Source organism: Paroedura picta, chromosome 2 (genome assembly GCF_049243985.1).
Source record: "Paroedura picta isolate Pp20150507F chromosome 2, Ppicta_v3.0, whole genome shotgun sequence".
In the NCBI taxonomy this organism is placed as follows: Eukaryota; Metazoa; Chordata; class Lepidosauria; order Squamata; family Gekkonidae; genus Paroedura; species Paroedura picta.
In genome coordinates this window covers 31,394,247-31,410,077 of record NC_135370.1, presented here as the reverse complement: position 1 = coordinate 31,410,077, position 15,831 = coordinate 31,394,247, and the positions used below count along the sequence as shown (strand labels likewise).

Below are 15,831 nucleotides of genomic sequence, written 5' to 3'. Positions count from 1 at the left end.
ACTACTTGAGTGAAAACTCATGTCGAAAGATTCATACATAATTACCATATATTCCTTTTCCGTTCCAGGGAATTTTCCAGGATGACATGACCTACAGGTTCTTTCTGGCATACTGAACAAGATTTTGAAATTTACCAAACACGGACCCACACTCTAAATAAAGATGTGGAAGGAATTAGGAATCGATACTCCCCCTTCTACTAAAATCAACCAACTAACCTGAAACCTGTACAGAAGCAGTGCAACTACTTTGGCCGACGTTGTTTTTCACCTCGAATGTGTACTCTCCACTGTCCTCTACTCCTGCGTTCAGAATCTTAAGGCCAGATACTTTGTTGAAGAAAGTGATTTTGTATTTATGGTCAGTCGAAAGCTCGTTCCCATCCTTGAACCACCGAGCAGAGAGCTCGGGTGTCCCAGCTACGGTGCACTCTAAAGTACAAGAATCTCCAGCTGTGACTTTCATTGGTCCTGGCTTCTCTATGATGGCTGCTGGCTCTGGAATTAGATGCAACATGGCGGTCACATGGGCACGTCAAGATGACTGAATAAGAGAATTATATTATTATATAATAAGAGAATTATTATTATGGAATAGGCTGCCTAAGCTCCCCCTCACTGGCAGTCTTCAAGCAAAGGTTGGATACACACTTTTCTTGGATGCTTTAGGATGCTTAGGGCTGATTCTGCGTTGAGCAGGGGTTGGACTAGATGGCCTGTTTGGCCCCTTCCAATTCTATGATTCTATGGTTCTATGATTCTATTCTGTGACATGACATTTGCTTTTTTTTACCAACCTAGAACCGATAAAGTAGCAAAACATTCTTGGCTTCCAGCGTCGTTTTTGATCTGGCAGGTATATTTCCCGGTATTGGTGGGTTCTACATTTGAAATCTGAAGAATTGCGACTTTGTCTGAATATGCCATCCAAAGATTTTCACTTTCTCGGATGATTTCGCCTTTGTCCTTCAACCACAGAACGGAGATGGGCTCGGAACCTTCTACAGTGGCTTGTAGTTCTGCCGGCTCCCCAACTACGGCGCTGACGTCGTTCAGTTTTTTCACAAATTTGGGGGGTGCTAATAAAAGAAAACGGAACATACGTATGGAATGCATAAAAGAAGGAGGGTGAAATATAGAACTACTGAGGAAGATTGATGACGGAAAAATATATTTTTTTAACAAACCTTTAAGTAACACAGAGCCAACGCAGGAGTCACTTCCCACGTCATTGACGGCTTTGCAGTGATATTCACCAATGTCGGCAGCATCGACGTTGAGAATGTGAATGCTAGCAAGGTAATTCTCAGACAAGATCTTGTACTTCTTGCTACTCCTGATCTCTCTTTTGTCTTTATACCATGAAATTTGGAAAGGAGGGGTGCCTTGGAGCTCACACTCAAGGTGAACATCAAGGCCTCGCAGAGTCTCCACGGGGCGGGGTTTCTTGCGGAAAACAGGAGGAGCTATAAGAGAGGAGGTTTGGATTCTCGTTATAGTTAAAGGGGTGGTGTTAGAAGGCAAAGAATATACCCGCTTTTAAGGCTGTGCCACAGAGTGAGATCCATGTAAGATGACGTTCTCAATGCAAACAAAGCATGGTTATCCTTTAATGGAGAACGTAATTGGCTCAAGAGAGCAAGACCCCCTCCCCCCAAGCCAGGATAGATTTTAAGAACAGGTTCTGACCTTTCACTTTCAATGAAGTACTGCTGTTGGCACTACCCGCTGAATTCTGGGCTTCGCAGGTATAGTCTCCACTGTCTTCAACGCTCAGGTTGTTCATTTCAATGACTGCCATGGAGTCAACGAAGGACATGCTGTATTTGTGACTGGGATGGATTTGTGTGTCTCCTTTGTACCACACGACATTAATTTCAGGAGAACCCCCTATCTTGCATTCGTATCTAGTGGAGTCATGTTCTTTTATAACTCTGGAGGAGTCCAACTTCTTAATAAATCTTGGTGGTTCTAGTGGGTGGGGAAAAAAACCAAGAGAAGCACTCATGAGATAAAAGATCAAGAAAGATGTTAGTATTCGAGAACTCAAGAATGTGGAGGCATCTGCCCAACTATCACAAGTAGGCTGGGAAAGAGATTTGTATTCTGCCAGGGTCCAAGATCAACCACATTTCTTCACAAAATAAATCCGTGGAGCATTCAAGGACATCTGAAGATGTGAGCTCTGACATGCTCCAATAAGCTTGTTAATCTTTCAAGAGTTATTTAACTTCTGTGTGATTTGAGCATCATTGAAACAATATCTGGTTCAAAAGCACATTGGAGTAAAACCTAGCAGATATATTGCTCTCAAGGTTGCCAGCTCTGGGTTGGGAAAATCCTGGTAATTTGGGGGAAGGGTAGGGTCTCAGTGGGATATAAAGTCATTGAGTCCACTTTCCAAAGCAAACATTTTATCCAGGGGCCCTGATTTCTGTGACCTGAAGATCAAATGTAATTCTGAGAGATCTGCAGCCATTACCTGGAGAAATTGGTCAATCCAGCAATCATTTGACTGTTACATTTTTGGACTATTATTGTTACAATATTTGTTGCATTATTAGACTGTTACCCATTCTTTTACTTCCCTGATATAAGGGAGTTCCTTTTGGACAAGAGTATAGCCTTTCGATCAAAAATCCCAACTGCGATTGTATTAAATAATATTTTGATTTTCATTCAGCCTCAAATGGTTCCCCCCTCCCCCTGTTTTTACTACCTGGAGACTGGCAACCCTATTTGCTCTAGCTACTTGTGTATTTCATACCCATTGAAAATAAAACACAAAAGATGATGAAGAAGAAGAAGAGTTGGTTTTTATACCCTGTTTTTCACTGCCCGAAGGCACTGCCCGAAATCAAAGTAGCTACAATTGCCTTCCCTTCCTCTCCTCGCAACAGACACCCTGCGAGGTAGGTGAGTCTGAGAGAGCTCTGACAGGACTGCTCTGTGAGAACAGTACTATCAGGGCTGTGATGAGCCCAAGGTCACCTAGCTGGCTGCATATGGAGGAGCAGGGAATCAAACCCAGCTTGCCAGATTAGAAGCTGACGCTCTTAAACCCCCTTAAGATAGTACAAAGGTCTTTCCTCTACCGCCAAACAAGAACAAGCTCCATGTAAAACCCTTTATTAGATATTGTTTATTTATTTATTAGTTATCCAACCCAATCCTTACACATGGCCTCTATTTTATGCATTATACCAGTGGTCCCCAACCCCCAGTCTAAGGACCGGTACCAGTCCGTGGATCAGTTGGTACCGGGCCGCGGATCCTCCTCATCCTCCTCCCCGGCTGCTGCCTCAGGGGCTGCCCTGCCACTGCCGCCGGCTCACTTTTGGTACTCTCCGGCAGCTGCCATGCCCGGGGCTTCCCCTCGGTATGGCACTGCGCAGCTGCTGCTGGCAGAGCCCCCCAGTGGGCGGTGGGAAGTCAGGGGCGCCAGCAGGAAAGCAAGCGGAGCAGGGGCTCAGGCGGTGGCGATGTCCCTCGGCAAAAGACCCCCCCCCCCGGGCCTCAGTAACATTGTCAAGTGTTGACCGGTTCTGAGTTGTATAATGCAGGTTGGGGACCGCTGCATTATACAACTCAGAATAATATAGCAATATGATTACAATCAGCTTTGCAAATCATATTGAGTGATCACCCATCCTGTTCAGCATTTCCCCCTCCCTACCCTGAATATCTTTCCTCTGCCCAGTTTCCCTTAGAAGCCAAGGAAAGTGCAAGTAGAAGAAATTCCAAATCACCCACTGTTACAGTCATATTTGCCCCCAGAGGCAGAATCACACAGAGCTGGAAGAGACCACAAAGGGCCATCCAGCCCAGTCCTGTCCCCCTTGCCTTCCTGGGGACTTAAGAACACACACACACTCCTGAAGTGCTCCCATACTCCTCCCCAGCTCCTTGAACACTCAGGGTTGTGTACAACACTGTGCTAATGCCAACTGCTGTGCTTCCCCCGCCAATCCTACAACTACAAAATCCAAAACCTGGAAAGGGAAAAAAAATGAATGTGAGCCTATGCTTGCTATGGAAAGCAGAGTGAAGACAACACCCAGCTACTTCCCCCCCACCCCATATCTTTATACAGTGCAACGTTCTTTCCGTTTGTCTTTAATTTTTTTGGGGGGGGAGGGGCTTTCTACTGATTTCTTCTAATCTAGCCTAATATCCTGTGTTTAGAATTGCCAGCTTTTTTTTCCTGGCAAGATTTTTATGCATTACAGGACAACAATCTGTGCTCCTAAAATACAAAAGTAGCATACTTTTAAGTTCTGTTTTATGATCTGTATTGTATTATATTAAATGACCATATGCTTTTGGTCTTTTATGTATTAACTTCATCTAACTTGGTCTGAACGACTGTAATAAAGTTTGAACTGCCCTAAAAATACAGAATCACAAATTCATCGAATTGGAAGGGACCATACAGGCCATCAAGTCCACCGTACTGCACAGTGGAGGATCAGCCTGAAGCATCCCGGATAAGTGTCTGTCCAGCCGCTGCTTGAAAATTGCCAGTGAGGAGGAGCTCGCCACCTCCCTAGGCAACCGATTTCACAGCTGAACTGTAAATTTCCTCCCTTGCCTGCAATTGAAACCCATTGTTGTGAGTCCTAACCTTTGCTGCCAACGCAGAAAAGCTCCCTGTCCTAAGTAGTAGCCTTTCAAATATTTAAAGAAAGCAATTGTGCCCCCCACAAACTCCTTTTCTCCAGACTTCCATACGAAAATTTCCGCAAAACTTGCTTGTATCACATGTTTAAAAATAGGGTAATTTATAATTCTGTTCTAATACTAACAATCTTTTTTCTTATCTGCTCTTATTTTGGAGTTCATATTTCTATAGTTTACAGTCCAATCTTAGAAGTTATACCCTTCTAAGCCCATTGACTTTAATGGACATAAAAAGGCATAAAGATGACACAGTCACTCATCTTTGGGAGAAAGCTACCCACAATTATTTTCATCTAAAAATATACCCCACTCAAGTATCACATAGTTAATAAATGACCTTCTATATTCAGACAGTTTAAGGCCTAATGTATTTCCACACGTTACTAAGTTTAACAACCTTGCAAGTTGCAAATTTGAAGTATGGCAGGATATTAATTTTCACATTAAAATAACTTCATATAAAAATCCCCCAAATATTTTTTTATCAGCTTCTAATGCTGCTCAGGGGTGCTATTCCCCCTTACCACTCCAAATATCAGAAGATAGACTCTCCCTCCCCCATTTTCGTTTCCATTATAAAAAAGGAGCTAAAGAACAAACAAAAACAGCCGTTTCGTAAATTACCTTTGAAGCTGAGCTGAGCAGCGCAAGAATCCTTCCCGGCATTGTTGCTTGCGTAGCAGGTATACAGTCCAGCATCACCTTTACCTACTTTAAGGATGGTAAGCGTGGCGGTGTTTTCTACCACGGTGATTTTGTAATTTCCTCCAGGGCGTATCTCTCGGTTGTCTTTTGCCCAAGTAACTTTGAGCGGCGCTGATCCCGTGACATGGCACTTGAAAGAACCACTTTCCCCGAGAGCCACATCGAGGGGCGAAGGTTTCAGATCAAAGAACGGAGGCTTCAGGTGTTCTAAAAAGCAAAACGTACGATGGTACATTACCAAGGGAGCTTAGACCTTTACAATCCTGCTGGTCTCCGATCATGCCCTTCTGTTGCAGACCATCACAGCTGCCCACTTGAAACTGAATGCACTTCTTGTTGAGGCAAGCCCTTCAAAAAGCCTCTGTCTCCAATGTTCTCACAGGCTCCCCCGATCTGTCCTTTCGAGTGAAACCAAAGCAATGTGCGCGGAGGTTAAATTTAGTACGAACCTGTGAGCTGGAGCTTGGCAGCTGAAGAAGCTTTTCCGATAGCGTTGTGGGCAGAGCAGGTGTACTGGCCGCTGTGACCCTCGTTGGTCTGCAAGATCTGAAGAGTCGCTACGTTATTTAAGAAGGTTATTTGAATGTTTTCGTCCCCTCTCAGCAACACCCCATCCTTATACCAAGACACTTCAATGGGTTCGGAGCCAGTTATTCGGCCGTCAAAAGTGACTGGAGAACCAAGAGTCTCCTGGAGATCTTTCAGCTTTCTCGTAAATGAGGGCGGGAGTTTACGGTCTGCAAAAAAAAGACATTGGAGCTTATAATAATTTATACAAGATTCCTCAAAAGACATTTGAGGGCGTGTAGCTTTTGGACTGCAGGGATGGGGGCTGCATATGGAGGATCCTCATCCGATGTGGGATTTTCCTCCCCCTTCCCCATGCGCATGGGCGCATGCATGGGTGCAGAAGAATTATCTATCTATCTATCTATCTATCTATCTATCTATCTATCTATCTATCTATCTATCTATCTATCTATCTATCTATCTATCTATCTATCTATCTATCTATCTATCTATCTATCTTTGCGTTTCTACCTGGCCGCTCCCACAAGGGCTTGCGGTGGCGCACAATAAAACCCCAATACGTAACATCCCAATGTCCAAAAACCCCAATAAAAACTTACCAAAACCAATAATTAAACAACAGAAAACAACCCAAGCACCATGTCCATGCATGCCTCACATTACCCTCTAGCCCCCCTCCCCTGATCAATGCAAGTTGCTCCTCATGTTCAGTAATTTCCAAAGCAAGGAGAAGGATGGCTGGATGGCACTGGAGGTTTTCACTGATATTTCTGTTCCTCCTAAAGTCTTCATACAGAGTCTACATGCATGACTAGGGGTACATATACGGACCCAGGAAAACAGTCCAATCACTCTGTTCATGGACGCTGTTCCCATGATGTGAGTGGAACATGCCCTTAACGCATTTCATGCACACGGTTTATACTTATAATTACGAAATGATAAGGCTCCGTTCTCTGAAAAGAAACCATCACCTTTGACAGTGAGCACTGCTGTTGATGTTGCGAACCCGACGCTGTTTTCTGCCTTGCAGACATATTCACCAATGTCTGCATTCTCCACCTGGCTGAAGGTGAGTGACGCCATGTTGTTCTTGAAGTGCATTTTATAAGCGGGAGTAGACCTTAGCTTGGTATCTCCTTTGTACCATGACACTTTGATTTCTGGGGTTCCAGCAACCTGGCACTGCAGAGTTACAGGCTCCCCCACAATCACCTCCACACGCTCCAAGTGTTTCACAAAGTGAGGCGGTTCTGAAGTATAAAAGGACACGGTCAATAATCGGTCCAATCAAGCCCACTGTATGATAGCCACTAATTTAGAAGAAGAAGAAGAGTGGGTTTTTATATGCCGCTTTTCTCTACCTGAAGGAGTTTCAAAGTGGCTTACATTCGTCTTCCCTTTCCTCTCCCCACAACAGACACCCTGTGAGGGAGGTGGGGCTGAGAGAGCCCTCATATTACTGAAGAAGAAGAAGAGTTGGTTCTTATATGCTGCTTTTCTCTACCTGAAGGAGTCTCAAAGCGGCTTACAGTTCCCTTCCCTTTCCTCTCCCCACAACAGAGACCCTGTGAGGGAGGTGAGGCTGAGAGAGCCCTGATATCACTGCTTGGTCAGAACAGCTTTATCAGTGCTGTGGTGAGCCCAAGGTCACCCAGCTGGCTGCATGTGGGGGAGTGCAGAATTGAACCCAGATTAGAAGTCTGCACTCCTAACTACTACGCCAAACAGGCATACAATTTAAGAGAGTAACACACCTAAGATTGATACAAGGCCATGGCACGTGTCCTCCCCGGCATCATTTGCAATATCGCACGTGTATTCTCCTTCGTCTTCTCTGCTGCTGTTAGGAATTTCCAGGATCCCTGATTTTTCTGTTGTTGTGATCATGTATTTTGGAGACGCTGTGATGTTTAAGCCATTCTTCTTCCAGGAGACCGAAAGTGGGGGTGTCCCGCTGAATGTGCTTTCCAGGACAATGGATTTGCCGTGCTCGACGCTGAAATCGCTCAGTTTCTTCACAAAGACAGCTGGCTCTGGGGTAGAGTTAGACAAAGGGAAAGGTCAGGTCAAAAACTGTACCCTGTGTGTGAATGTGTGTGCATAGATACATATGTGTATGGGTGTCAGGAACCAAGAGGTTGAGATCCCACAGAATCATTCCCCAGACTCTTGGGCTTCAGGCCAAAGCTTTAAGTAGAAGTCTTTATTGGAAGAATCAGAATTCAGGATCTACACTTCATCTATGGTCACAGACAGGAATCTTGACAGAGACACCGAGGAGGGGGTCCACACAGATCATATACCTGAGCTTTGGGAATGCAGCAGGAAATAGGCTTTTGGCCGGAACTCGGGTTCACACAGGAAAAGAGCAATAGTGTTTCTCTGATCTCAGAGGTGCCAAAGCCCGCTTCTTTGGCCATCTGTTATTTAGACCAGGGATAGTCAACCAGTGGTCCTCCAGATGTTCATGGACTACAATTCCCATGAGCCCCTGCCAGCAAACGCTGGCAGGGGCTCTTGGGAATTGTAGTCCATGAACATCTGGAGGACCACAGGTTGACTACCCCTGATTTAGACTACATAGCAGGAGAAGACAACCTTGAAGCGCGGCGATAAGAAGGCACAGCTGAACAAGCTTTTTGAGATGCAGGGTAAGGATGGGAGGGGTGCTGTGGAAAGGGCCCGTGGAGGTGCCACAACCTAGCGGGAGATCCAGGAGCGAAAATGAACAAAGAAGAATGAGGGACGCGGGTCAGGAACTACGGGGTTCATGATAATGGGTACGTACCACAACTGGGATACTGGGTAGCATTTGGGACTAACCTTTGACAAAGAGATGGGTCGTGCACGAAGCGCTGCCGGCATCGTTAGTGGCCAGGCACGTGTAATCTCCAGTCTGAAGCGGTCCGACTTCAAACAATTCCAGCTCTGCTGTTGAGTCTGTTACGACAATATTGCATGTTTTCCCTGGCACCAGTTCCCGACTCCCTTTAAACCAATTGACTTTGAATGGAGGTGTTCCTCTGATCAGAGCCCTGAATGTTACACTCATCCCAGGCAAAACCTCCAATGGATCGGGCGACTTTGCAAAAGATGGAGGCTCTGCATTTAGAAAGACACAGCAAAGGTAGGTGAAATATTCGTAAAACGAACCTTCACGAAAGCGAGATTCGCACGCAGAAGAAACATGGCTTATCAAACATCTACTGACCTTGCACGGTCAAGAAGGCGCTGCACTCATCAGAGCCAGCCATGTTTGCAGCAGTGCAGGTGTAGGGCCCCGTATCGGAGGAATCCAGAGCGTTCACCTTCAACGCACAGACATTCTCTGAAAAGACGGTCTCATATTTTTCCCCACTGGCAATCTCATTTCCACCATAAAACCAAGTGACCGAAATAGGGAGAGATCCAGCAATTTTGCACTCCAAGACGACGGAAGATCCCAGCACACCGTAGGTCTCTTTTAACCGCCTTACGAAAGAAGGAGGCACCACTTGGTCTGCGTAAAAGGAAAAGCAACAACATGCGTTTGAACAAGAGGCTGATCCTGGTTCAGCAGACACAGTCAAAGGAAAGAAAAATGGCGGGCCGGAAGGAAGAGTCCTGGCTCACCTGAGATGTCGACTGAGCAAGTGCAGCTGCTTTTCCCGACTTCATTGTGCACCTCGAAAGTGTACAGCCCCCGGTCCCCCATGTCTGCCGAAAGAACTTTAAGAGTCGCCACTTTGTTGGAAAAGATGATCTGATGTTTGCGACTGTTGGTGAGTTCTCTTCCATCCTTATACCACTTGGTAATCAACTCTGGCGTCCCACCCACGGTGCACTCCAAAGTGAACGCATTGCCAGCCGTAACGACCATTGGTTCTGGTGTCTCTAAAATCACCGCCGGTTCTGGGAAAGAGGGAGATAATGTACCACAATGAGTTGCAAAGCCGAGCCCAAGAAGCAAATGATTACACTGTTGAGATAGCAAAGGCGGTTTTCGTTCTTATGTCAGTACCAACCTAGAACTTGCAAATGTCCTGCACATTCTCGCATTCCGGCATCGTTCTTAATCTGGCAAATGTATTTCCCAGAATTGGCGGTTTCGGCATTCGCAATCTGAAGAGTTGCAATGTTGTCTGAAAACGAAATCTGGATGTTTTGACTTTCTCGGATTATTTCACCCTTGTCCTTAAGCCACATGACAGAGATCGGCTGGGAGCCTTCGACTACGGCCCGCAGCATAGTGGGTTCCCCTGCATAGGTGGAAGAGTCGCTCAGCTTCTTAATAAACCGCGGTGGTTCTGGAAGGGGGAAAGAACAAACCGCGGTTAAGAGAGAAAACAAAAACGACAAGCAGAAGACATGCTATAGGAGAACCTTGTCTGTTGCAAGACTGACCTTTGAACTTCACTGCGCACACACAAGTGTCACTCCCCACCTCATTGGTGACTTTGCACTGATAGTCCCCAGTGTCAGCCGCTTCGAGGTTAAGAATGTGAACACTGGCATTGAAATTCTTTGTTGTAACTTTGTACTTCTTGCTGCTCCTGACTTGCTTCCTGTCCTTGAACCATGCCACTTCAAATGGTGGTGTGCCTCCAATTTCACACTGAAGGATGACATCAGAGCCCTTAAGTGTGTCCACAGGGCTTGGCCTCTTGCTAAAAACAGGAGGTTCTATAAAAGAAGACCAAGAAAATGAGCTTGGGTAATTGGACTCCAGGGAATGGTTTCTTAATTCACCGGGGGCCAGGGGAAGGGTGGGCAGGACACTCAGCAACTGATGCCAGGAGTCAACACTTGTAAATCCCTCTTCTGCCAAGTAAGTCCTTTAGCTTTCAAAAGTGCTGACCCCATTAGATGAGGCCAGTTCAGTATCCAGTTCAGTTGTAGGTTCCCTCCTGGAATTCTCTGACCGCTCATCACGGATTCTTTTAGAATACTGCGCAAAAGGAATTGGGTGTAACCTTCACTATGCACCATGGTTTTGCTACAGGCTGTATCTATTGAGGTAGTTTCTGGTGGGTAATCATGTTGGTCTGAAGCAGAACAACAAAGCTGAAGTCCAGTAGAACTTTAAAGAACAGCCAATCTCATGACTTGTAAAAGCTTATATCCTGGAAGATCATAGAATCATAGTTAGAAGGGCCATATAGGCCATCTAGTCCAACCCCCTGCTCAACCCAGGATCAGCCCAAAGCATCCTAAAGATCTAGGTGGTCTTTAAGTTGCTACTGGACTCAAATCTTACAATTCTTCATCTACTCCTTTTCTTAAATTTTGTGTCCCTGTACCTTCTTTATCCAAGGGTATACTGTTACTGACTTCCTTTCTATCTTTATGAGCACCGAGAACTAAAAATAAGCCGTGAGTTTCCACCTTATTTGTATTTAATATCTTTTCTATCTATAGAGCGTTGCTAGGAGCGAACGGACAAGCAGCTCATAGTCCCTGCAGATGCACCCACACAGAAAGCTGGTCCTCCTACTCCTCTAAACTCATGTCTTTCATTATCACCCACTTGTTCGAGCCATCCACCTGCTATCTCTTGTCACTGATCTCCTACGTATGAGTTAGATGTTCAAGAAGGTATAGGGTGTCAAACTGTAGGGTGTAAGGTGTCTTTAAACCTCAGACCATTGCAGATTGAAAGACAGGAAATGGGCTGCGACCATTAATGTATTCTGCTCCTGTACGGTTCTGTTGCTTCAGGGCCAGAGAAGGCTAAAACGAGAACTGAACCTTTAAGGCTGCTGCTTCTATGCTGGCATACTTGGAGATCATTTTACAATACGTTAGCATAGCGTGCTTGGGTCTTACCCCCATCAGCACTTCAGCCAATTTTGCTATCTCTTGTACTTTTGTTTTGCGATCTCTTATACTTTACTACTTATGGTTTTTACTACTCATCTCCAAGCAATTGTTTAAGTCAGTGGTCCCCAACCCCCGGTCCAGGGACTGGTCCATAGATGAGTCAGTACCGGGCCGCGCCTCCTCCTTGTCCTCCTCCTGGCTGCTGCCTTGGGGGCTGCCCTGCCATTTTGCTGCCGGCTCACCTTTGGTGCTCTCCAGCGGCCGCCATGGCTGGGGCTCCCCCTCGGCGTGGTACTCCACAGCTGCTGCTGGCAGCACCCCCCAGTGGGTGGCAGGTAGTCAGGGCGCCAGCAGGAAAGCAAGTGGAGTAGGGGCTCATGCGGCGGCGACGTCCCTCAGCAAAAGACTACCCCCCCCCCCGGGCCTCAGTAAAATTGTCAAGCGTTGGCCAGTCCCCGGTGATGAAAAGGTTGGGGACCACTGGTTTAAGTCATACAGGAACACATGTAGCTCCCTTATACTGAACCATGCCCTTGGTCTGTCAAGGTCAAAGCTTTCTACTCAGACTAGTAGTGGCTCTCCAGGGTCTCCTGCACAGGTCTTTCACATCACCTACTACCTGACCCCCTTACTAGAAATGTTGGGGGCTGTATGGGGACCTTCTGTAGGCCAAGCAGATGCTCTGCCCGTAAGCCATGGCCCCTCCCTCATTGAGTCATGCAACAGCAGAGAAGACACAAGGCAGGAGAAAGGAAGGCAGGCTACGGAAACATCAACTCTCACCTTTGACTGTGACTACAGTACTGCAGCTCGCAGTGCCCGCCGAATTGAGGGCTTCACAAATGTAATCCCCACCGTCTTCAAGGGTGGCATTCACAATGGTTAGCACGGCTATGGATTCGTTGAATGTTATGTAGTATTTGTCGCTCGCGCTGATTTCATGGTCATTCTTGTACCAGACAACCTTGATTTCCGGGGATCCACTGATCTTGCATTCCAATTGGCAGGAATCGCCCTGTTTCACCATTCTTGCGGATTCTAGTTTCTTTACAAACTTGGGAGGTTCTAAGAGACCAGACGGAAAACAGCGTTCAGCATTTATGATGGTGGTGAAGAATGCATGCGTTTTACTGTGGAAATTATAGCAGTAATGTTCAGTGGAATGAGCCTCTTGTGGTGCAGAGTGGTAAGGCAGCCATCTGAAAGCTTTGCCCATGAGGCTGGGAGTTCAATCCCAGCAGCTGGCTCAAGGTTGACTCAGCCTTCCATCCTTCCGAGGTCGGTAAAATGAGTACCCAGCTTGCTGGGGGGTAAACGGTAATGACTGGGGAAGGCACTGGCAAACCACCCCGTATTGAGTCTGCCATGAAAACGCTGGAGGGTGTCACCCCAAGGGTCAGACATGACTCGGTGCTTGCACAGGGGATACCTTTACCTTTACCTTTAATGTTCAGTGGCAACAAGCCAAAGTGAAACTTGAGAAGAGGGGGGACAAGAAAGGGCTCAAAGAGTCTGTCTATCTTGGGCCAAACTATTTAGGGACAGGCAGGCTTCCCTTTATGTTGTATATTCAATTGCACCGTATGTATGTATGTATGTATGTATGTATGTATGTATGTATGTATGTATGTATGTATGTATGTATGTATGTATGTATGTATGTATGTATGTATTCCTTTAAATAGCTTTATAAGCTATTTGTTAGCTATTTTAATAGCTAACGAAGCTTAGCCAAGAGCTTTTACTGATTAGAAAAATGAATCAAATATCTACATGTATGATCCACCCCACTCCTAGCTCTCCTGGAATTTCAAGAAGAAGGAAGAAAAGAGTTCAAGTAAAGACTGATGGACTGGTTTTCACAAGATACGTTTCAGTTGGCAGCAGCCTGATTCATTTTCATGCACAAAATTTAGAGCAATTCAATAATGTGTTACACCGGCTATTTAAACCACTTGAGATAAATTTTTGGTCTCATTGTGACTTTTTGCCAATACTGAATGGAAGTCCTCATTGACCAGAGAGGCAATACTATAAAATAATTTGTGCATGCCACTGCTCTGCCCCCCGACTCACACAGAGTGGGGGAAGGGCAGGAGAAGCACAGGTATTTGAGCACAGCCCCAATTAGTAGTGACAAGAGGTGAGCAAGGGAAAGCTGGGATTTCTGCTTCACCTAGAAGAACACTTCTTTCTCCTCCTGTGCCGAAGAAAAGATCAATAATTGGAGAAGCTCTTGACAGAACTCCCTCATAGAAATGATCATTCTTCTGTTAGGGGGAATTGAGGGGACAGGGAAAAGGTGCACATATTCCTTTTTCTCTCCTTCTACCCCCTCTGACATTTGATTGGCACTGTGAGAGTTGTCACTCTGAAACCCTTCAAAATGGGGAGGCACTGGCATTGATTTTGGAGTAACTGTGACAAATAAAGAGGCCAGTTGCTAGTTCGCCAAGTTGTAATGTGTTTCCCTTCTACTACAGCAGCCTTTCTCAACTCCCTTACCATGGAGAAACCCCTGAAACACTCTTCAAGCTCTGAGAAATCCCAGAACTGGTGCAATTGTGCAGAATATGATTGGGAAGCATAGCTGTGAACACTTGGGGTCCCTCCCCTTTCCACCCCCTCCAGGCTCATCATTGGCCAGTTTGGTGGGGTGTCAACATGACTATATATACCCAATAAATGTTTAACAAATTTTGTGTGTGTGTGTGTGTATGTACGTAATTAATTAATTAATTAATTAATTAACTCCCACCAGTTTGGGAAACCCTTCTAGGGCCATCAAGAAACCCTGGTTGAGAAAGCCTGCACTCCATGTATATTAATGGACTGGGACATCTACCTTTCCCCCATGTAGCTGTTTTTTAAATATAGACATAAAATGAAAATGTAAAATCTCCCTCGTAAAGCAGGTGTTTTTTTTCCTTTCATGCAACAACTGCAGCAAGGATGGTGCTTGCAAGAAGATGGAGACAAGAAGATATACCAAAATTAACAGACTGGAGAGAAAAGTTGGGAGAACTGACCAAAATGGCAACGCTTACTAATCTAGTTAATGGAAGACCAGCAGAAGAATTTGAAGAACATTGGGGGTATTTCTTACAATATATAGCCAGATAGGTATATATGTATTAACTAAATATGTATTAATATTTATCCAGATAGGTATCATTAACAAATATGTTAGTAGGGCGAACTGACTTGTTATGGAACTATAATCTTCTGTTCTTTCTTATTTCTATTATTCTCTCTTTTAAATAAAATAAAGGCTGGAGTTATCCAACATTAAAAAAAAAAGAAAATGTAAAAAAAAAAACATTCTCACGTTTATGGACTGCATTAAATTCCACTTAACACTAACAAAGCTTAGCCAAGAGCTTTTACTGATTGGAAAAATGAATCACGTATCTACATGCATGATCCACCCCACTCCTAGCTCTCCTGGAATTTCAAGAAGTAAGAGAAGAGTTCAGGTAAAAATTGACAGACTGCTTTCCCCAAGATATGTTTCATTTAGCAGTGGTCTGATTCATTCTCATGTCAACCATTTGGAAACAAAGACTCGTTTTGAAAAAGAAACCTTGAAAAACGTGATGTCCTCTCCAGTGTGAGTAAGAAATGGAAACAAGGCCAGGTAAATTTCAATACCTTTCACGTTCAGCTGAGCGGAGCAAAAGTCTTTCCCAACATCATTGCTAGCTTGGCAGGTGTATTGTCCGGAGTCACCTTTGCCTACTCTGAGAATCCTTAAACAGGCGGTATTTGCTACAAACGTAATTGCGTAGTTCCCTCCTGTGCGGATTTCCCGGCCGTCTTTTGCCCAGGCGATATGTATCGGTTGAGCTCCGGTCACGTGACACTCAAAGTCAACACTTTCTCCAACTGGAACATCTTTGGATTCCGGGGTGATATCGAACAAGGGAGCTTGTTTGGGTTCTGAAGATGAAAAGGAAGAGGAGAATGCTGGTTGGTTTCCCCTCCCTTTTCAAGATATACGTCGCTGAATACCGTAAGCATTTCTTTAGGGCAAGAGTCAGCAGCAATGTTTCATCATTAAATACTCCCAATTAAGATCAAGATACCAACCAAGAGTCAAGATAAGAAAAATCC

General features: G+C 45.2%; 1 protein-coding gene across 5 annotated transcripts in view; it reads right to left on the bottom strand.

The window, feature by feature from the left end:
- Positions 1-15,831, bottom strand: part of TTN (titin) — a 356,587-nt gene that overhangs the window by 215,258 nt on the left and 125,498 nt on the right. For all 5 annotated transcript variants that reach the window (XM_077319578.1, XM_077319579.1, XM_077319580.1 and 2 more), the window contains 15 exons: positions 15,370-15,657; positions 12,502-12,783; positions 10,303-10,581; positions 9,924-10,205; positions 9,532-9,810; positions 9,131-9,418; positions 8,743-9,021; positions 7,674-7,952; positions 6,891-7,169; positions 5,835-6,122; positions 5,305-5,592; positions 1,690-1,971; positions 1,188-1,466; positions 798-1,079; positions 220-498 (listed from right to left, as the gene is read on the bottom strand). In XM_077319578.1, coding sequence (XP_077175693.1) covers positions 220-498; positions 798-1,079; positions 1,188-1,466; positions 1,690-1,971; positions 5,305-5,592; positions 5,835-6,122; positions 6,891-7,169; positions 7,674-7,952; positions 8,743-9,021; positions 9,131-9,418; positions 9,532-9,810; positions 9,924-10,205; positions 10,303-10,581; positions 12,502-12,783; positions 15,370-15,657 — 4,233 coding nt within the window. The remainder of the gene's footprint in view (positions 1-219; positions 499-797; positions 1,080-1,187; positions 1,467-1,689; positions 1,972-5,304; positions 5,593-5,834; positions 6,123-6,890; positions 7,170-7,673; positions 7,953-8,742; positions 9,022-9,130; positions 9,419-9,531; positions 9,811-9,923; positions 10,206-10,302; positions 10,582-12,501; positions 12,784-15,369; positions 15,658-15,831) is intronic.